The 21,254-nt window shown below is 39.2% G+C and overlaps 3 protein-coding genes across 5 annotated transcripts in view; 2 read left to right on the plus strand and 1 right to left on the minus strand.

Annotated features, from left to right (window-relative positions):
- Positions 1–5,977, plus strand: part of LOC132005476 (KRAB domain-containing protein 5-like) — an 82,403-nt gene extending 76,426 nt beyond the window's left edge. The window contains exon 5 of one of the 2 annotated variants that reach the window (XM_059382654.1): positions 5,898–5,977. In XM_059382654.1, the coding sequence (XP_059238637.1) occupies positions 5,898–5,938 (41 nt within the window). In that variant the 3' untranslated portion in view covers positions 5,939–5,977. Of the gene's footprint in view, positions 1–5,878 lie in introns of both variants that reach the window. The other variant, XM_059382655.1, reaches the window with a different exon arrangement.
- Positions 1–21,254, minus strand: part of LOC132005470 (zinc finger protein 665-like) — a 612,263-nt gene that overhangs the window by 191,759 nt on the left and 399,250 nt on the right.
- LOC132005472 (KRAB domain-containing protein 5-like) overlaps positions 5,892–21,254 on the plus strand; it is a 45,125-nt gene continuing 29,762 nt past the window's right edge. The window contains exons 1-3 of one of the 2 annotated variants that reach the window (XM_059382642.1): positions 5,892–5,976; positions 8,303–8,429; positions 8,906–9,001. In XM_059382642.1, coding sequence (XP_059238625.1) covers positions 5,947–5,976; positions 8,303–8,429; positions 8,906–9,001 — 253 coding nt within the window. In that variant the 5' untranslated portion in view covers positions 5,892–5,946. Of the gene's footprint in view, positions 5,977–8,302; positions 8,430–8,905; positions 9,016–21,254 lie in introns of those variants that run through there. The other variant, XM_059382643.1, reaches the window with a different exon arrangement.

The raw sequence follows: 21,254 nt of genomic DNA on the forward strand, positions 1-21,254 counted from the left end.
TGATCCATTTAAGTATCTAAATGTATAAAAAAGGAGGTGTTTCGGCAAGGGTGTAGTATTGACAATTGCCACTAGATACGGTGTTTTAGGACTGCAGTAAATGTATTTCTATTGGTGGGAAAACACCACCTTTACATATACAGCATTGGTTGAGGAAAGCAAGTTGATTGACAGTGAGTTTGATCTGACAATATTTCTGTAAACATTAAAGCTAGTGCAAAATATTTTAGTTTGTATGCGTGTTACACAATTTCAAATGGAACTTCATGTACCCTCTGAAATTGCACAAGAACGAAGATACACCTCACACTGATGAGCAGTACATCAGAACATCCAGGTCTTACTGACTGGGGGCAATGAATGTGGACTTTTACTTTAATTTGTTTAAAATAAAAATGAATAAATAATTTTTTTAAAGATTTTATTTATTTACTTGATAGAGAGATCACAAGTAGGCAGAGAGGCAGGTAGAGAGAGAGAGAAGAGGAAGCAGGCTCCCTGCGGAGCAGACAGCCCGATGTGGGGTTCTATCCCAGGACCCTAGGATCATGACCTGAGCCGAAGGCAGAGGCCTTAACACACTGAGCCACCCAGGCACCCCTGAATAAATAATTTTTATTTATATTTAATGTTTTGCCTTTGTGTAGATGTTTTCCAACTTTACTGTAACCAATTACTACATATTTAGGAGCTAAAAAAGAATGCTATTTATATGTCTGACTTTCGGTGGGTTTGCTAAGTTTCTGTTTAGGATCTTATACGGTCAAAATCAAGGTTTCATAAGGCATGGGATTTTCTCTGAAGCCTCTAGTGGGGAATCTACTCCCAGGACCCTTTAGGTTCTTGACAGAATCCATCTTTAAAGACGAATTGGGTTTTCACATGGGGCTCAATTCTGTATTCGGATCCGTGGGTGAGTGCTTTGGAGTTCCTGGGTAAGTCCAGGTTGTCTTATTGAAACTAAAACAGGTTTAGGTAAACTGTGGGGATCTTCTCTAAAGTGTGCAGAAGAGGAATGCCTAGAGCGCCATGGGAAGTGCTTGTTCACAAGGGCATGGAGGAGTTTGTCTCAACTCTCAACAGTCCCCCTATATAATCTATACTATATCCATGTTGATGTTCCAGGGGTTTAAAGGGGAAGAAACCAATGCAACATACTGTTGGAAATACAACCACACGTTTTTTAAAGTCTGAGGCCATTGAGAAAATGGATTACTGGTTATATTACATCACCGTTATCAAATGGGTGGTAGATACTATCTGTTGTCTACATTCTTTTTTTTTTCTTTAAGATTTTATTTATTTATTTGACAGAGCAAGAGATCACAAGTAGGCAGAGAGGCAGGCGGATGGGCAGGGGGGAGCCGGTTCCCTGCTGAGCAGAGAGCTCAATGCGGGGCTCGATCTCAGGACCCTGAGATCATGACCCAAGTCAAAGGCAGAGGCTTAACCCACTGAGCCACCCAAGTGTCCCTGTTGTCTACATTTTTAATTAAGGTGAGGTAGGTTAATATTGATGACAGGATAATACATCATTCACTACCTATCAATATTAACACATTAAAAGCCAATATGTTCTATGGGGTGTCTGGGTGGTCCAGTCGTTAAGCGTCTGCCTTCAGCTCAGGTCATGATCCCAGGGTGCTGGGATGAAGCTCCACATGAGTCTCCTTGCTTGGCGGAAAACCTGCTTCTTCCCGTCCTACTCCGCCTGCTTGTGTTCCCTCCCTCTCTTGCTATCTCTCTGTCTCTCTCTCTCTCTCTGTCAAATAAATAAATAAAATCCCTAAAAAAAAAAAAAAAAAAAAAAGATGTTCTATCATTAAAATGTATTAAGATCATTATAGACTGTGTTATGCATTTCAAATCTACCGTATAATTCTTGTTGAAAATACAGATTATAAGAATTTAAGAAGCATTCTTTTTCTGATATAATGTCCTAAGAGTCATAATTTCAATAATTTTCAGACCAGAAGTAATTATTAAGAAATGTTGATGTACAATCATATGTCCTGTTAGCAAAGTGTTAGCTATCCTCTACGGATATCTGGGAAGGCTTCTTCATTTCAGTCATATCAATTTATATTCTGTATATCTGCCTATTGCTTTTGTGAAAATGCATGAGTATTTTTTTAAAAAATATTTTACTTATTTATTTGAGAGGGAGAGAACCAGAGAAAGAGCACAAGAAGGGGAAGGTCAGAGGGAGAAACAGATTCTCCGCTGAGCAGGGAGCCCGATGCAGGGACTCAATCCCGAGACTCCAGGATCATGACCTTAGGCAGTCGCTTAACCAGCTGAGCCACCCAGGTGCCAATATATCAGTATTTTAATGGATTGCCACCACTTTTTCTTTGTTTTTGACCTAAGAGTTATTTTAATTCCAGTTAACATAAAATGTTATGTTAGTTTCAGCTGTGCAATACAGCGGTTAAACAATTCCATACATTACTCAGTAGTTATCACAAATGCAGTCCTTAATCATGTATTTAACCCTTCACCCCCCCCCCCTTCCCTCTGGTAACTATCTTTTTTTTTTTTTCTATCCTTAAGAGTCTGTTTTGTGACTTGTCTCTCTCTTTACATTGTTCTCTCTCTGTTCCGTTGCTCTTCTTATTTTTCATTAAAGTAATATTCTAATGTGTTTTCTCTTTTGCTATTTTCTGTCCTACTGTCGAAATATGTGTAAGCATATTTACCCAGCCAACAGATCATACCGACAACTCAAAGCTAATTCACCACAGTGTCCCCTCTGGACTCTACAATAATGGCTTCTCTAATAGTTACACGTGGGGACAGATAGGGACCAATTTCAATGCATGGGTAAGGACATCTCTACAACCTGTGTCACCTTGAAAAAGTTATAGAATATGAGCCCTTCACCCTTCAACAACCTTAAATATTTAAAGACAGAAAATTGGTTGTGTATGAAATACTGAGGCACAGAAACAGAAAAATGTTCACCTTTAACCCAGAAGGTTGACCTATAGCCTGCATAGTTTTGGAAAGAATCAAATGTAGCTGATTGCTATATTCTTAAAGGGTCTCCTGACTGCCTGTCCATCTCACCCATAATTAATATTGAACTGAATGATAAGCACCAGAGAAATTTTGCTAAAGTAGTTATATGAGTAGAAATTCAAAGAAGCATTTATGATCTAATACTTCCTGCATGACCCTTACCCCTGACCACTAAGCATATAACCACCAGCTCTTTGCAACCAAAGTGCAGCTCTTTCTGCCCAGGGGTCCTGTCCCCCTGCTGCTTGAATAAACTTACTAAGTTTCATCTTAAACATCTCAAGAATTCTTTCCCACCGGATGTACTGAATAATAACACAATTTTGTTACCAAAAAAAAAAAAAAAAAAAGATTGGCTGTGAGTTGTTCCAAAAGCTAGCACTCAAGATGCAGTTTTGACTGGGAAGGAATGTGAGCTTTATTCAGGAGGACAACCACTTGGGAAGAAGGTGGAGTCTTGTCCAAAAACCAGCTCCATAGTTTCAGCCTGGTCCAAAGAGTTGAAAAGGAACTCGAGGCCAGTAATCATTAAAGAGGAGTGCGGTAATCTGTAACACTCCGTGCTTGCCTCTTCGTAGCCACAGACATTACTGAGGTGCTGGAGATTGTGTATTGGTGCCCCAGGAGAGAGGTTGTGCAAGAGGGTTCCGATCCAAGTCTTTCTAGGAAACAAGGCACCAACGATCTCTAGATACACAAAGAGGTTTGGTTTATCAATCAGTGGGGCTAAAGGTGCGTGCTAAAATTTAAAGACTGCTAAGCTGGGCAAAGGGGCACTGGCTTGGGTTCTGTAATTTAAAAAAAGATCCTCTAGATTTATTGTGTTGCTACAAATGGAAGGATTTCCTTCTTTTGTGAGGTTGATTGTACACCAAGAATAAATTAGATGGTGGAATTCTATCAGTAATATAGCTAATATCAGACTTTAACTTTTTATATTATAAAGAGTTGCCTGCTTGGTGTGGCAAACTGTTTTTTGATAAACATTTGCTCTTTCCTTTTTCTTGGGACTATGCTTACCCCTTCTGAAATTCTAAATCCCTACCCCTTCTTAAGTCACAGCAGCATGAAGCGTCAATTCCCTGTCTTTGAGCCTCGTATCTTTGAGGTTCCCCTAATTAAGAAATTATTATTATTTTTCTTTTGTGAATCTGTCTTACATCAGTTTAATTATTAGACTGGCCAAAGACTTGAGAACAGATGAAGAGGGATGGATTCCTTTCCCAACATTCATTCTGTTGTTGAAAACTGACATTCATGCTTCAGACCCAAAATATAATGTGAAGACAGAGTTGGGGATAAAAAGAAACAGCAGCTTTTTTGCTTTGCTCAGCAGACAAGGCTGCAGCAGGTCAGGGCCTTCAAAACTGCAAGCCCACCCAGGGGAAGGGGCTGGGGGGGGGGTTGTAGGGCAATACAGGATCTAGCCGGTTTCAACAGGAATTGTGTTTGTGCTTCCAGCCTTATTCACTAAGTTTTCAGAGTGGTCCTGGATTCCTGGGGGGCAGGGGGGAAGAAGACGAAAAAAGGGGGAGGGGAAGCTTGCTGAAATGAAAAAGGATACTTAGTTTAATATCAAGCCTTGCTGACATTTTAATGCAGCTATTTTGGTTTTTGTTCAGCAGGATGCTTTTAAGTGGTTTCCCTTTGAGTCGCCAGAATAGCTGTATTAAGACCACTTCATATTTTACAGGGAGGAATCACTCAATATTTTCTAGAAGGGCTAAAATCAAGGAAAAGGGTAACACACCACATTTCTGAAATACTGAGAAATGCGAATTCTTTTCTATTGCTGATGGGAGTATAAAAACGACATTCACTTTGGGAAACTGTTTGGCAGATACTTAGGAAAATAAATATTTGCCTATTTAAGAAGAGCCTTGTACCATCCCAAAATTTGTGTTTTGCCATAAGGATTATGTTATACTGTTTTTTTTGTTTGTTTGTTTTTGTTCTTTTTGTTTTTTGAGAGAGAATGTGTGACTGAGCTGGGGGTGACGGGGGAGGAGAGAAGAGGGAGAGAATCTTAAGCAGGCTCCTTGCTCCGCAGAGCCTGACCTCATGACCCTGAGATCATGACCTGAGCCGAAATCAAGTCTGACTCTCATCCAACTGAGCCACCCAGGCGCCACTAGGCTGTTATTTTAAAGAAACAGCAGACAAAGGAAAAGCTCTGAAACCCAGTATGTTGACTTTTGTAAGAGATATTTGCATTTATAAGGGAAAGCTCCATTTGTAAGGGTGTCTCCCTGTGCTGAGCAGAAAGACAGAGAATGTATAAATCTCCAGAAACTGGCCAGTGGAAAAGGCATGGATTTAAATCTGGATAACAATTCTAGCCTTGGTTGCTGTCCTTTGCCTGGTCACCTCCCCCAAATGCTTCCCAATAGGATCACGTGTGGAGTTTCAAAACCGATCATTGCCGGTGCCCTCCTCCTCAGATTCTGCCTATTGGTGTGGGTGGAAAAGACAATGCTGTTATAATTAAGGACTGCAGGTGATCCACAGTGAGGCCAGGATTAAGCACGAGGGCTCCCCATTAATTTATGAGACTTGAGTAGAGTTTCTGGCTCACGGAGAGGTAACGGGGTCTCTGTTGCAGGAGTCTGGGAGGCTCAGGTCTGTGCAGCATGCAGTTCCTATGCTGAAGCTGAATTTGTGGGCATTGGTGGGAGGGGGGGCCCCCTGAAAGCAGAGAAGGAAAAGTCAGGGATTGGTCTTCAAGTAGGAGCTCATAGTTTCTGAAAGGCTCTGACACAAAGGACTGGGAATTTGGGCCTTTTCTGCATTTCAAAGTCCTGCTGTCAGGCCGAGCAAGCAGTTTAGAGGTGCTGACGCACTGTTGGTGGCTTTAAAGGCATTTTCTCCTGATGCAGCTGTGATTTCTCCACGAATCTCTTCTGACAAAGAAATCTAGAGGACAACATGAAAGAAGAAGAAATGGCCCGTTCTCAGGTAAGCCTTGCGTCCCAAGTCAGATGGCGCATCACTCTTTATCCCAAAATCCCGTTCATTTAGAAATTGCGAATATTGATTCCTCTAGTCACGTTGTTTCTGCTTTATGTGTTCCCCTAATTTTAAAACATTTTCAAAAATGACTCAAGGTTAAGTCTTTAGAAGACTTCCCCCCCTATATTCCAGAGCCTTCTCTCCCTTGTCTCCAACCTGTCTTTCAATGGTCTATCAACAATTGTCCCTTTGAATTAAAGTTCTGCAAATGCCATCAATAGTCCCTTGGTGACAGACCCGCAGAGGACAGCACCGAGTCCCAGATTCCTGCTGCTGATCGGCTCCGGCCTTGGATATCAGTCAAGGAAAACATTTCTTGTTAGGTTCCATCTGGATTCTTTCTGAGCCCTGTGTAGACCAGGAGTAAGGAATTGCATGAACAAACACAATGGATTTGAAACCAAGAAGTTTTAGAAAAAAAGAGGAGGATTGCTCTCTAGAATGTGAAAAAGATACTCTATTTAAAGTTGCTAGATATTACAGGACATGGAAACTATGTGTGATTGAACTTCATATAAATGCACTGTATTCTCATAATAGTTTATATTCTGATTTACCGTTTGGGGACAAAAGAACACACCATTAATAATAGATCCTTGAGGATGCCTAAAGCACTGATCTGTTACCTTCTTTTACTTGGGTTGGTGCTTTCTGACAGATTTCTCCCCTATGAAGTTTGAATTTTCCCCATTATCACTCTTAAGGATCTTAGACGGATTTGCTGAGGGATATGCAGAAACCTTCACAGTTAAAGTGGAAACTTTTCCTTCTGAGTTTCTCTTGCTTCTAGTTTCTGTTGAGAACCGAGGTAGAAGAAATGTAGGTAAACTGAAATTCAACTTGCAGACCGTTGATAAATACTTGAGACTGGCAAGAGTATGACACTGCATCAGGAATTCCCAACTGCCTTAATGTTAATGCTCTGCTAGAGGCTAAAAGCTACCAGCTTGACAATAGCCAGACCTCCAGAATCCTGTAAGTCCTCTTTAACATATGAAAATCCCTGCAGAAACTTCCTTTATTTCTACCTCCAACATAAAACTGTATTACTAATGGCTTCTCACAAGAACAGTGTAGGTCTTTCTGCCCTGGGGTCCTGTCCCTGTGCTTTAATAAAAACAGTTTTCTGGCACCAAAAATGTCTCAAGAATACTTTTTTTTTACCTTTAGCTCGCAGGCCCCTTCAGGTCTGTTTCCACTGGACAACAAAGGCTTTCACCTTCGTGTAGCAGAGATCATGATTTCTGGGATGGGAAGTTCTAAGTCAGACCTCCATCTTGTAGGTTTTATTTTACTCCACACATAGTTCACAGAGTGACCCTCTATTTACTTCTTTGTATTTTCTTTTTTTTTAAAGATTTATTTATTTATTTGACAGACAGAGATCACAAGTAGGCAGAGAGGCAGACAGAGAGGGAGGAGGAAGCAGGCTCCTGCTGAGCAGAGAGCCCGATGTGGGGCTGGATCCCAGGACCCTGGGATCATGACCTGAGCCGAAAGCAGAGGCTTTAACCCACTGAGCCACCCAGGCACCCCAACTTCTTTGTATTTTCAAGCAAAACAAAACAAGAATCACTTAATTAACGAGTCTGAATGTCTTAAAATCCTGAAGTATAATAGAGTCACAGATAGAAACTACAGCAGATGAGCCTCTGACACAAAGGAAACTTGATTTGCAGCCAATAAGGAGATCACAGGGAATAACTTCAGAGACTCCCAGAGCGGGGGGGGGGGGGTTCCTTTTACTTGGGGGTTCAGATGGAAACTCAGCAAGAGGGGCTTTATCATCTTACATAGAGTTGGGCATATGGTCACACATGCTTGTGATGACAATACTTGTATACATACTTTGTATGTTATGAAAATGATGTCTTTGCTTCTCCTTCAGTGGAGATTTTCATACTATAATGAGGTGAAGTAATTGTTGGCCACTCCATGGGTTACTCCTTGCTCCATCTACATAGGTATGAGTCAGGGGTTCAAATCAAACTAGGCAGGCCCAAGTGCTTCCTCAGGGCAGTCAAAACTTTTTGTTGGATAGTTTCTGTTTCCAACACAGGAGGCTCTGCCCATGGGGTCTTTCGACTGAAGTAAAAGATAAGGTGGGAAGAGAAGGTTAAGTAAAATGTAGGATAAAATTGGTGGGTACAAGCAGGTGGGCCCTGAAGGTCAGGTCTTGGGGTCTAGCTGGTGACATTAACTCCCTCTTTCAACTTAGGTACCATTGTGAACTCTGTCAATGGCCCCTTGGTGACTGTGGTATTTCTTACAGGGACTGCTGACATTCAGGGATGTGGCCATAGAATTCTCTCAGGAGGAGTGGGGACGCCTGACCCACACTCAGCGGGAACTGTACAGGGATGTGATGTTGGAGAACTACGGACACCTCCTCTTCCTGGGTGAGAAGATTTCCCAAACCAAGGGGGTTTTTCCCTCCTTTGAAGATTGTCTATTAGAGTATTCCTCTTTGAATGATTAGAATTCAGATCCAGGCAGAAAGGGAAGTAAGTGGGGGGTTGTAGATGGAGAGAAAAATCTTCATGATGTTTCCTTTTCAGCCTTAGCGTCCCCTTCCTTGGGAACATCATCACTTCTGTAGATTAGTGTTAATACTGAACATTGAAAGCATAAAATAGTACTGCCCACATCATCAACTCCAATTCTTATTCCTTATAATTGTATTTTGTACTTGGAAGTGGAGGTCATGATGTGACTGTTTGGAACTACCACATGTTCTAAAGGGGCTGTTGGTCAACAGTGTTTGAGAAATCCTTTTCTAGAATTCTGGAATGTTCTCTCTTCCCCACTGAGCACAATAGTAGAATGAAAGTTAGAATCTCCAGTAATACTCCTAGTCATTTTATCTAATAAACAGGTCTCGTTGTGTGGAAGCCAGACCTGGTCATCTTTTTGGAGCAAGAGAAGCAGCTCTGGGATGTGAAGAGAAAGGAGTCAGTAGCCTTCCATCCAGGTATGTGGGAATGAATGAGGATGATGACAGAGCGGAGGTGCAGGTCTGAAGGAGGAAGGTAGACCTTATGCTATGGTTCTAATAGTTTTCCTGAACGGAAATTAGTTTGAGAAGTGTAGTGTTATTTCTCTCCCTCTCACAGAGGAACATCTGCTCTTCACCATTATCAAGCTCTTACATTCTCTAAGGATTCTTCTTTAGCTCCAGTGATGGTCCAACACGTCCACAGGGAGGGCCAGGAGACTCCCCTTGGAGTGGGAGGACCTCCATAATCTGAGAGCTTCTCCACTGCCGTGAGGGCCCTGGGGAGGTCATCCTATTTCTGAGGAACGCTGTGCTAAGCCCTTTATAAGTTCTGCTTTGCTTCGTATGAGAAGCGTGTCAGGGTAGTGGCTGGCATATTGGGGTTTGGTGTAGAAATCCCAGAACCGTGGAGACAGATATCAAATGTTTTCTGATTTATGCTTTCCAATGTTATGGAAGCTTTAATCTTAATTGTACATAATGGAGACTCACTAAATTCATCAGGTAACAAAACACCTTCCTGCAATTAAAGGTATACTCCTTTCTTTCACTATAAAAGTTCATTTTTCTTTTTATCAGCTAACATTAGAAATTTCCACTCTGTGTTCCATTTCTCAGTGGTGAAATAATTTAATATATCAACTTGAATTCTAGAATTTCTTGGTAATTAATGCCATATGGGAGCTAGAACATTTAGAACTCAGAACTTGCAGGCTATAATAAACCTTATTTATTCATAACCACATCATTTTATAATTTTGTATGATATGAAGTTCTTTGACTTCATCAAGTGTGTTTTCACTTAATTAGTTATATATCAGATTCATCTCTAAATTTTTTTACATGAAAACTTGTGTTATGACATGGACATTTGCTTACAAGTATGGTGGATAATTGGTAAAATTTCCATACTTTTAAAAAAAATCTTGTTTATAAATCCAGTTTTACATTTACAGGAAAAATTAGCCATTAGTCTTCTCTTCTACTTTCCTCAGAATATATCTGAATTTAATCCCAAATATTTATTTCTTATAAAGTGTTTGCTGGCCCATTTTACAATTTTCATGTTGTTTTTATTTTAAAATGAAAGGTTTTTGTTTCAGTGCTTGGTTCTGAAGAATGGTTTAGAACCTTGCATTCTGTGTAAGAGGAAGAATATATTAATAACATAATACATTTTTTAAATACTTAGTCATAAAATTTTCCATTAGAGCTTTTCATGATTGTATTAATGAATATTCTTTCCAAGCTTACTGCCAGTGAAGGCATGCCAGTAATTCAAAATGCTTGTTTTTCATCATTACACAGTCACAGTTTGAAATTAGAGTTATAAAGAAGATTCCCTTTTAAAAATTTGCCTATTTTTATGTTGATTTCTTTTTGGTTAAATGTTGCCTTCTTCTGGTTCTAGAGTTCCATAATAATATGCTTCCTTTTGTATGGGACCTTCCATAACATTATTTAGTTGTGGTATCATTTTTACCTGTGTGCCTTGTTATAGGATGAGAGTTGTCAACTTCATACATTTCTAGACAGTGTGAATTTAACTTAAATATGAATCAGGTTTATGCTCTTTACTAATAAAATTACATATATATCTGTACAATTTCCACCCATACATGCTTTGGTTGTGACTCCTCTGGTGCATTTCTTTGACTGGTTAGTGTTCAGTGAGTATACGTCGTGTGCAGATGAGTTGCCACATGAATACGATTAATCTCATCACCTCTTGCAGAACGTGTAGTCTCTTTGCATTAGAGAAACACTTTCTGTGAATGGAAAGCAGTGTTTAAACAATTTCTACTTCTATCATGTTTACGTGTTCAATTTTATCTTTAATTGCAGCATTCTACCCATAATGTGCTTTGATTCCATTCCCATCAACTTTGGTGTCTTCTATACATATTTTCTTTGGGGCTGCCTTGGAGTAAAATTTTTTTGTGGTTACCTTGCTCAAAATTTGTTAAAGGCATAACAAATAATTTTATTTATTTATTTTAACAATTAAATAATTTTAAACTGATATTGTCAATTTCATAGAAAACTCTTCTACTTATTTCCAACCCTGAACCCACTTTCTGTTATCAGTATCACAAATTCTGTCTTTTATGTCATATACTTATTTACCTAGACTTATGATATTTATGCTTTTATTGTTTTTTAATTCTCTAGCAGAAATAAAAGTGACTTGTGCTACCTCATTAACACTGTAGATTACTACGAGTGTGTGAATATTTATGTTTATGGAGAGCTTGTGTTCGCGTGTGATTTCAGTTTCTGCTTAGAATCCTTTTATTTCACCTAGAAAGACTTCCTTTAATGGTTCTTGTAGGACAGATCTACTGGTAAACTTAGAGCAGTTGTTACTTAGGAAAGTCTTCATTTCTGCATTCATGGAAATCAGTTTTGCCAGATAGCGTATTCAAATAGTTTTGCCAGGTTATATTTTGATCTTTCAGTGCTTGAATATATTGTTTCCTGCACTTTTTCCTGTAAGGTCTGCTGTGAATCCCACTACTAATCTTACAGGTCCTCTCTTGTACAAGATGAGTTGAATTGCCTTTGTCATGCTGTTCCAAAATTCTATTTTCACTTGGGATTTTTCATAGGTTAATTATAATATGGCACTGTATTCATGTCTTAACGTGTATCCTACTTTAAATTTACCAGCCTTGTTGCATTTGTCCCCTTTCTCCACACATGTGGGAAGTACAAGTCTTTAGTTCTTTATTTTTTTTTATGATTTTATTTATTTGTTTGACAGAGAGAGATCACAAGTAGGCAGAAAGGCAGGCAGAGAGAGAGGAGGGGAAGCAGGCTCCCTGCTGAGCAGTTAGCCTGATGCGGGGCTCGAACCCAGGACCCTGGGATCATGACCTGAGCTGAAAGCAGAGGCTTTAACCCACTGAGCCACCCAGGCGCACCAAGTCTTTAGTTCTTCATGTAAAAACTCTGGCCCCTTTCACTCTCCTCTCCCTTTGGGGTCCCCTTAGTGTACATATTGGTCCATTTGTTGATGTTCCATGAGTCACTTAGACTCCGTCCTTTTCCACATTTTTTTTTGTCCTCTCAGTAGATAATTTAAAACAAAGCATCCTTAAGTTGTCTCATTCTTTTTCTGCTTGATCAAGTCTGTGACTGACCCTTTGTTGTGTTTTCAAATTCAGTGATTGTACTCTTCAGCTCCCAATTTGTGGTAGATTGTTGTTACATTTCCTGTCTCCTTTGCTTTTTGTTTTGTTCATGCATAGTTTTCCTGATAACAATTAGTTACACTATCCGTTTTCTCTTCTTTCTCCATTAGCATCTTTGTGATGGTTATTTGATTTTGTGTCAGGCAACTAATAATTCTTTATTAATTTAGGGCCAGTTTTGGAGATTTATTTTGTTCCTCTGATTGAAACACATTTTTCTATTTCTTTATATGCCTTGTGATCATTTGTTCAAATTAGGTAATTAAAAAAAAAAATAGCCACCTAGCCATGTATTCTGAACTTGGTTTCTGCAGGAGAACACATAGATTAGTAATTTCAGGGGCCTGTCAGACATATTCTGTATTCTTTCATTTGTCTCATCTCAGTTTTTGTTAATTCCCCAGTTTAAAAAATTGTAGTTCACATTAGAGCCCATGACACTTTCCTCTCTCTGCCTTCAACTACATGGTCTCTCCATTGTTTGAACAAACTGATCACCTTTTCTCTGAGCAACCATTACAGGACATTAAGAGGGCGTGCTCATTCCTTCTGCCTTCCGTGTCACACATGACTAGAACTATTCCAGCGGGTAGCAGGAAAGAAGCCAGGCCTCTGAAGCCTTGAACATACAGGTCACTCATTTGTTTCTCTCCTGAGGGGAGGTAAGAGTGTTCTCACAGTGCTGCCGTGGAGAGTGAGGGAGGGTGAGCAGCTTTTGTGGTCAAGCGTCACAAACTTTCTTTGTCTCTTCCATGTGGCTCTTTTTTTTTTATACTTGGGGGTGCTGTGTTCTAAATGCCTTCTGGAGCACTCCAGAAGGCAAGTTGATTCATTTTTGTCTTCATGATAGAACAAAACCCTGGTGCTTCCTTTTTCTCATGGATGATGTACTGTAATGTGTATTAATTTTTCACATTAGAATTTTAACAGTACAGTGAATGGTATAACTTATTTTCTATCTTTCCGTTGTGTCTTTCCACATACCATAGGCCTATTGGGAAAGACCAGCGAAGAAGATTTGTTTTCTGGAGTGATATGGAAAGATGTGGCAGCACTCGCCCTGAGTATTTATACTTAATGAATGACTGGGAAGGTGATGGGGGTAGTGAAAGGCAGGCAGGCAGGATGTTATGATGGACATAACCCAAGTGGGAAAATTACCATAATGAAATCCTACTGACAGACCAGATCAAGGAGGGAAAATATTCAGGGAAAAAACACACCTTAAGTCATTCACAGAACAATGTCTTTGAACCTAGCAATAATAATCCATTTTTCAATGTACATATTCTCTAGAAGGACATTCGGATATTTTGGGAAGTCACCTAGTTCGTGTTGAAAGTTTCATTCAGGGGTGCCTGGATGGTTCAGTGGGTTAAAGCCTCTGCCTTTGGCTCAGGTCATGATCCCAGGGTCCTGGGATCGAGCCCCGCACTGGGCTCTGCTCAGCAGGGAGCCTGCTTTCCTTCCTCTCTCTCTGCCTGCTTCTCTGCCTACTTGTGATCTCTATCTGTCAAATAAATAAATAAAATCTTAAAAAAAAAAAAAAAAAAAAGAAAGTTTCATTCAAGCCATTTCAAATTTAAGAGTGATTTAATCATTCACTAATGCATTTCTGAATGTTAGACATTTAAAAATGAAGATAAAAATTCTAAATGTGATTGATTTGAGAAGTCCTTTATAGAGGGTTGCATATTCTCTAAATTCAATTAGCACAGAAGGATTTTTATCCAAACATCACTGTGGAATACTTATTAGATAATACTTAAATTGGAACAAGTTTTCATGTCTTGTGAACTTAGGAAGGCCTTTAATGAGGACTCTATTTTCCATAATCACGAGGTATTTATAAAGGAGATAAAACTTAAACCAATGTAATGAATCTGGGGAAGATGTCAGTCAAGTGTCAGATCCTAACAAACATCAGAGAACCATTATCATATTAATAAATGTGGGAAATTCTTTTCAGAAAGCTCCAATCATTATATCCTTCATCAAGTGAAAACTTAAAAAGGTATTAAGTGGGGACACCTGGGTGGCTCAGTGGGTTAAGCCTCTGCCTTGGGCTCAGGTCATGATCTCTGGGTCCTGGGATCAAGCCCCCCATCAGGTTCTCTGCTCAATAGGGAGTCTGCTTCCCCCTCTCTCTCTTCCTGCCTCTCTGCCTACTTGTGATTTCTTTCTCTCTGTCAAATAAGTAAATAAAATCTTTTTTTTAAAAAAAGGTATTAAGTGTGGCAAAAAAAATTTTTTTTAAAGATTTTATTCATTTAACCCACTTAACCCACTTAACCCACTGAGCCACCCAGGCGCCCTTAACTAGTCTTCAAGACTCACTCAACAATAGACATTTCTTTTTTTTGAGATTTTATTTATTTATTTGACAGACAGAGATCACAAACAGAGAGGCAGGCAGAGAGAGATGAGGAAGCAGGCTCCCTGCTGAGCAGAGAGCCCCATATGTGGCTTGATCCCAGGACCCTGGGATCGTGACCTGAGCTAAAAGCAGAGGCTTTAACCCATTGAGCCACCCAAGCACCACTCAACAACAGACATTTTATAATGGAAAGAAATCTCATAAATGTTAAGTAATTGGTAAAGTCGTTAGCTCTCAAATATTATCCATACATGGTAATACATAGTGGGGGAGAATTCAAATGTAAAAAAATGTGGCAAAGTCTTTAAGCTGAACTATAAACTTCCTGAACATTACAACATGCATACTGTATGAACTCTACAAATGTAAAGAATGTGGTAATATTTAATTAATAATTGGAAGTATTCAACATGAAATTATATATACTGGGGAGATACCTTACAAACGTCAAGAATGGTGGTAAAGGGGCGCCTGGGTGGCTCAGTGGGTTAAAGCCTCTGCCTTCGACTCAGGTCATGATCCCAGGGTCCTGGGATCGAGCCCCACATCGGCCTCTCTGCTCAGCGGGGAGCCTACTTCCCTCTCTCTCTCTCTGCCTGCCTCTCTGCCTGCTTGTGATCTCTGTCTGTCAAATAAAAATAAATAAATAAGCAAGCAAGCAAGTAAATAAATAAATAAATATATAAATATATAAGAATGGTTGTAAAGTCTTTACCTGGAACTGAAATTTTACTCAACATCAGAGCAAGCAGACTGGATAGAAATGTGATGATTCATGGATAATCTCTTTTTAATATAGACTTCAGGAAAAAAGAAACTTTATAAAATAAATTAAAGATGAATTTAAAAAATTAAAGATGGAAATAATTGGCAAAGTATGCAAAGGAAAGGCAAATACATAATCAGAGAAGGAGTGCCTAGGTGGCCCTCTTTGTTAAGTGTCCAACTCTTGACTTCAGCTCAGCTCACGATCTCAGGTTCCTGGGATTGAGCTCCAGGTCAGACTCTGTACCAAATACTTGGTCTTCTCTCTCTCCCTTTCCCTCTGTCCCTCCTTCTGTTCTCTCTCTCTCCAAAATAAATAAATCTTTAATAAAGAAATAAAATCAGAGAAGTCACAGCAGAAAGTAGTAAATCGGTACCACTTTTCAGATAAGATTCTGAATCAGCGTATTTATTATTGAGAAAACTCCAAATTTAAATTATTTAGATCGATTACATTGTAGCATTGGATAGTGCAGGCATGAGGGACACCAACTCCCTCTAGAACTGAAAATATGTGTGTAATTTTTGAGTCCCCAAACTTAAAACCATTCCTACTTTACCATGCAAATACGGTATTGTTGACTCAAAACCTCACGTAGAACATTAACATTTAATCATCCCATTCTTAGTATATCGTCCATATTCTCTGCAGGATTTTTATAATAAACTAAAGTGGAGAAAAAATATTAAGGAAATCATAACAAAGAGAAAACATGCTTACACTGTTGTACTATATTTATAAGAAAATATATCTATGTATAAGTAGACCCACACTGTTCAAACCCATGTTATTCAATGGTCAAAGGTATTTGTTAATATTACTGAAAGGATCAAGGAGGTTGAATGTCTGGAAAGGGGTAATTAGTTTCACTGTGTCTCTTTTTTTCTTTTGACCGTATTGGAGATATTTTCCATGGCAATTTACTCTTAAATCATCTCATGCTAAGACTTAAGTGCTCATGGGCATGCAAAATGATTTCATTGTTGCTGTCTCACAGACATGAGGGGCTGTTGTATGATGAGAATTCATTCACACCTACTTTTCCATGGGCCATTAAAGGTGCTGTAATGTAAAATGTATGAAGAAAGTTGTTTGTGGTTGACATATAAGAGTAAAATAAGTCATGATGAATTAAGTGTGCAGGACATTATTATTTGCATTTTAAAGTAAAACAAACATTCTAAATTTTAAGTATTTTTGTTGGTTGCTGTTTACGAAGAATATGGTGTTACTTTATTTAAAGCTGGATGTATCTTCATAGGAATTTCTGCAAGTCAAGAACATTAGCTATTCTGTTGAAATAAATTTTCACAGATAACTGAGGGATGAATAGGGAACACTTCCATAAAAGGGTGTAAAATTATTGTGAATCCACGTTTACTCAATAATTAGCCTCAGTTTGAAAAGACTCAGATGCACAACTCAGAGATCATTATATCAGAGGAACAAGAATGTTTCTTGAATCTTGTGATGGGTATTTTGACCAGTGATTATACAATGATTTTGCAATAGTTTGTTTACAGTGCATTTGAACTCAATATATTTTCATTCATAACACTAAATGGATTTAATGTGTTAATATTGATATATATTATGTGAAGTGTTATCCTGCACCACTTTAGCCTGCCTCAAGATCATCAAGGTTGCAGGTAGACAGACAAAGTACACTTGCTCCTTGAACAACATGGGTTTGAACTGTATGGGTCCACTTACAGTCAGATCTATTTATAGCAGTATTATGTATGTAGTATCTCCTTCTGATTTTCTTAACACTGTCTTCTCTTGAGCTTCCTTTTTTGTAGGAATACCAAATATAACACTTACATGAGTATGTATTGACTGTTCTTGCTAAGGCTTCTATTGAACTGTAAATTATCAAGTGTTGGGAAGTCAGATTATACACAGATTTTCAACTGCACGGGGGTGGGTACACCGAACCCCTGCAGTTTTCAAGGGGCACTTGTTAAAGCTGTGGGATGGTATCACTAATGTTTTGTTCCTAGTGGCCCTAAATCTCAAATTATTTGAGATTAATTTTCCCCACATTTATGTATTACATCTTTTCTTTCTATTTGAACTGCTCTGACATGGTATTTTTAATAAGGATGATATAGAAGTATTATTGAGAGTGTAGCTAAACAATTTCTTGATACTGCTGCCTTGGATTCCAGTTTGTATAACCAGACTACATTCAGGGCATGTGAACTGACTGTAGATCCACCCAACAGCACATACACTAGACAAAAGCCCACAGTCATAAGCGAAGGTAAGTTCCTATATGACCTCCCCAGTAGTAAATGTGAAAATGTGTCCACTCTCAGTATACTTACTATAAGCATCCCTTAAGGAAGACCCCCGCACAACTTACCATACTCTGTTCATTTTGGTTTGAATTGTGCATTCTGGACTTTGGCCCAGGAACTCCGGAGCACACCAACCATGGACCCTAAGAAAGACATCTGCTCTGGTTCTTGCCATTTTCTCGGCCTACACTCGGTCTTGACCTCTTCACAGTGTCCCAAGATATATTATGTACATCTTCCAGGATCTCTGAGTAGTAAACTTTACTTCAATATCTTTGTTTTTTTTAATTGAACTGTGGCTCATGTGTCTAATGCCCAGGGGTTCTACTTAACTACAGCTAATTGAACAAAATCACTAAGATACTCACTAAGATAATATTAGCTATATTTACAGAATTCTCAATCAGTATTTTGAAAATGTCACCCTATATTTTTCTCTGCTTATATTGTTTTTGTCAGCATACAGAACACAGAGGTTTATAGTTTTGATGTGCACAGAATACAATATGTGATACTGAGCTAAAGATGTATTTTGGAGTAAAAGAACTAACTAGGAACAAGTGTGTGTGCGTGTGTGCGTGTGTGTGTGTGTGTGTTTACACGTATATTTTCAGAAGGAAGGAGAATCTTGGATCTGAAGAGATAATTTCCAAATTTAAAAGTTGATGATTTCTTGCTTAGCGAAATAAGTCAATTGGAAAAAGACAACTATCATATGATCTCCCTGATATGAGGAAGTGGTGATGCAACATGGGGGGTTAAGTGGGTAGGAGAAGAATAAATGAAACAAGATGGGATTGGGAGGGAGACAAACCATAAGTGACTCTTAATCTCACAAAACAAACTGGGGGTTGCTTGGGGGAGGGGTGTTGGGAGAAGGCGGGGTGGGGTTATGGACATTGGGGAGGGTATGTGCTATGGTGAGTGCTGTGAAGTGTGTAAACTTGGCGATTCACAGACCTGTACCCCGGGGATAAAAATATATTATATGTTTATAAAAAATAAAAAATTTTTTTTTTAAGTTGATGATTTCCTAACAAAAACAAAGGTTCATAATGGGAATAATTTTCTCTACATTGCATTGTATTTATTTTGCCTAAACGTCATATATGTTGTTTTGAGAATCTCCCCATGCAAATCCTACATTGTCTACCTGGCTATGACTCATGTAGGATGTACTCTGTTTTCCTTCCCCCAATATTCAGGAACTATTGCTTATATGACTTGCTCATGAGTTTCATGATTAGATTGCAAGAAAGCACATGGTGTTCAGTGTTAATTTGAATATGGGTATAATTCTACAGTGATCATATTCTATGTAGTTGAATTGACACATTTCATGTCTTTTCTTTTCAATTGGAGAAGAACATTAAGATTTCTGTACTTATTGTACTTTTCCCTTCTTGGAAATGATATTATCCATGTTATTCACATCACTGCAACAATTTGGTAAATGAAAACTTCAAGACTTTATGAATCCTGGGTTGTTTTAACATTGATTTGAAGGGAATAAACATGGGATGGTACTGATGTTAGTAGATGTTCTAACTTAGGAAGAAAACAACATTCTATTAGGAGTCATGATGTAGTCCAAGGGAAGAGATGAAAAATTTATAGGATATAGTTGTGAAGTGAAATCCTTAAGTGCTCCCCACTTGGACACTTGTCCAAGGCTGCATTAATGACCCTGAATCTAGAAATACAAATTTTACTTGTTTTCTTTCAAAATCATCTCTAGTGCTGTCTCCTCATCTCCGTTCCGATGGCACAGGCGTCACAGCTGTACTTCTTCCCTGTATTAGAGAGACCCAACTTTCACTGCTATCTCCCCCTCCCACATTAGCCATGCACGCCCTTGTATGTTCTTATGAGTAGCTTGGAATTTTTTAATTCAATCAGAAATGGTTGGTAACTGGATCACTTGAGGCTGAATCTGAGCTTGAAATACAATGTTGTCACCACTTTGCTATAAGAACAGGAAACACAGTGGGCCACAGGATTACCTGAGGCACTTGGTACTAAGGAGAGTTGTGAGGACAGAAAAGATATGATGATGGTTTACTTCTATAGGAAGTTAAGTTCTGCTAATAGAAAATATGGAGAACTGAAATGTGAAGACAAGATGTGTTAAGGAGCTCCCTTTGGCGCCTGCAAGGTCTTGGGAAGCTACTTGTGTTGAAGAAATGTAGCAGAGGTGGGGATGGGGGAATATGTGCTCATTTTCCATGATTGCAGGGAAGTCACATCCTTTTCTTGTGATTTAATGCCCACCCTGGATGTACTGCAGACCAGTTACTGGTCCAGATGTGTGGTGGTGGGTAGAGAAGGGCTATTGGCTGATTTAAACATTGTGGGCATAGCTTTAAAATGTCACAGTAATATGCAGAACCAGCAAGATGTGGTGTGGATCCACAAAGCACTGGTGTCCTGGGTGTATAACCCCAACATAGGTCTGATCCAGTGTAGATGGGTGACCTTCCAAGGATGCTGACCCACAGCTGGCAGGGCCCTCCCTCACTTCCATTCAGCCCCATGATGAGTCTCTCCTGTGCTCTGGACTGTATGCAAGGAACTTATTCGTTGGGAAGGTGGTCACCAGTCGCTGGCAGTGAGCATTTCTGATTCAGGCTACCCAGTTTTTAGGCTTGATGTCCCTGTGTTGTTTGTTTGTTTGTTTTCACAGGCCGTGCTGTCCTTATTACCTATCCTGACCTGTAGATATCGATAAATTAAATTGGGTGGCATGTTACTCTCACATTTAATATTGGATCATTTGAAGGATAACAGCTCATTTTTCAGTACCTGTTATTTTGTCGTCCACTACACCATGAGAAGCGCATGTGTATGTATAGGAAAGAAGCTGTATATTTTGAGTTATGTGCACAGTGAGTAGGTAGATGTTTAAGTCTGTTGGAGTGGCTCAGACACTCTTAGAGTGTCCTCTCATTTTTCCATGTCTTTTCTCTGTTGTGTTCCTGCTTGTTCTGTCACGGCTCCAAGATTCCTGCCCCACCACCGGGCATCACACCATGTGTAAATCAGCAAAGGAGGCAGTGTAAATCTGATAGGACTTGAGAAATTTGATTTGAGGCCTTTCTGTTTTTATTCAGGAAGGGCCATTCTCCCCAAGCACTACTCTCTCCATGTCACAGACCAGCACTGTGTCATTGCTGCCAGTCTAAGTACAGAGATACAACTGTAGCACAGGTGGACATGTTTGTGAATGGCTCTTGTTCTCAGAACTGTTTCCCAGCATATGACAGAAAGGCAATCACACTTTTCCTTGAAACCACGTGTTAGAGAAATCCCCTGAAGTTTACAGTGTCCTTATTCTTAATGCCCAGGTGTTTTATTCTGTATGTTAATGCGTGCTGTTGAAGAGCTCCTTAAGCTGCAGTTATTTATGGTCTTAGGGTAAAAGTCTTCGAATACAGTATTATAGTGAGAATGTTCTATTCAATCCCATTTTTTTTTTAATTTTTTATTTTTTATAAACATATATTTTTATCCCCAGGGGTACAGGTCTGTGAATCACCAGGTTTACACACTTCACAGCACTCACCACAGCACATACCCTCCCCAATGTCCA

Source organism: Mustela nigripes, chromosome 17, assembly GCF_022355385.1.
Source record: "Mustela nigripes isolate SB6536 chromosome 17, MUSNIG.SB6536, whole genome shotgun sequence".
Classification (NCBI taxonomy): Eukaryota; Metazoa; Chordata; class Mammalia; order Carnivora; family Mustelidae; genus Mustela; species Mustela nigripes.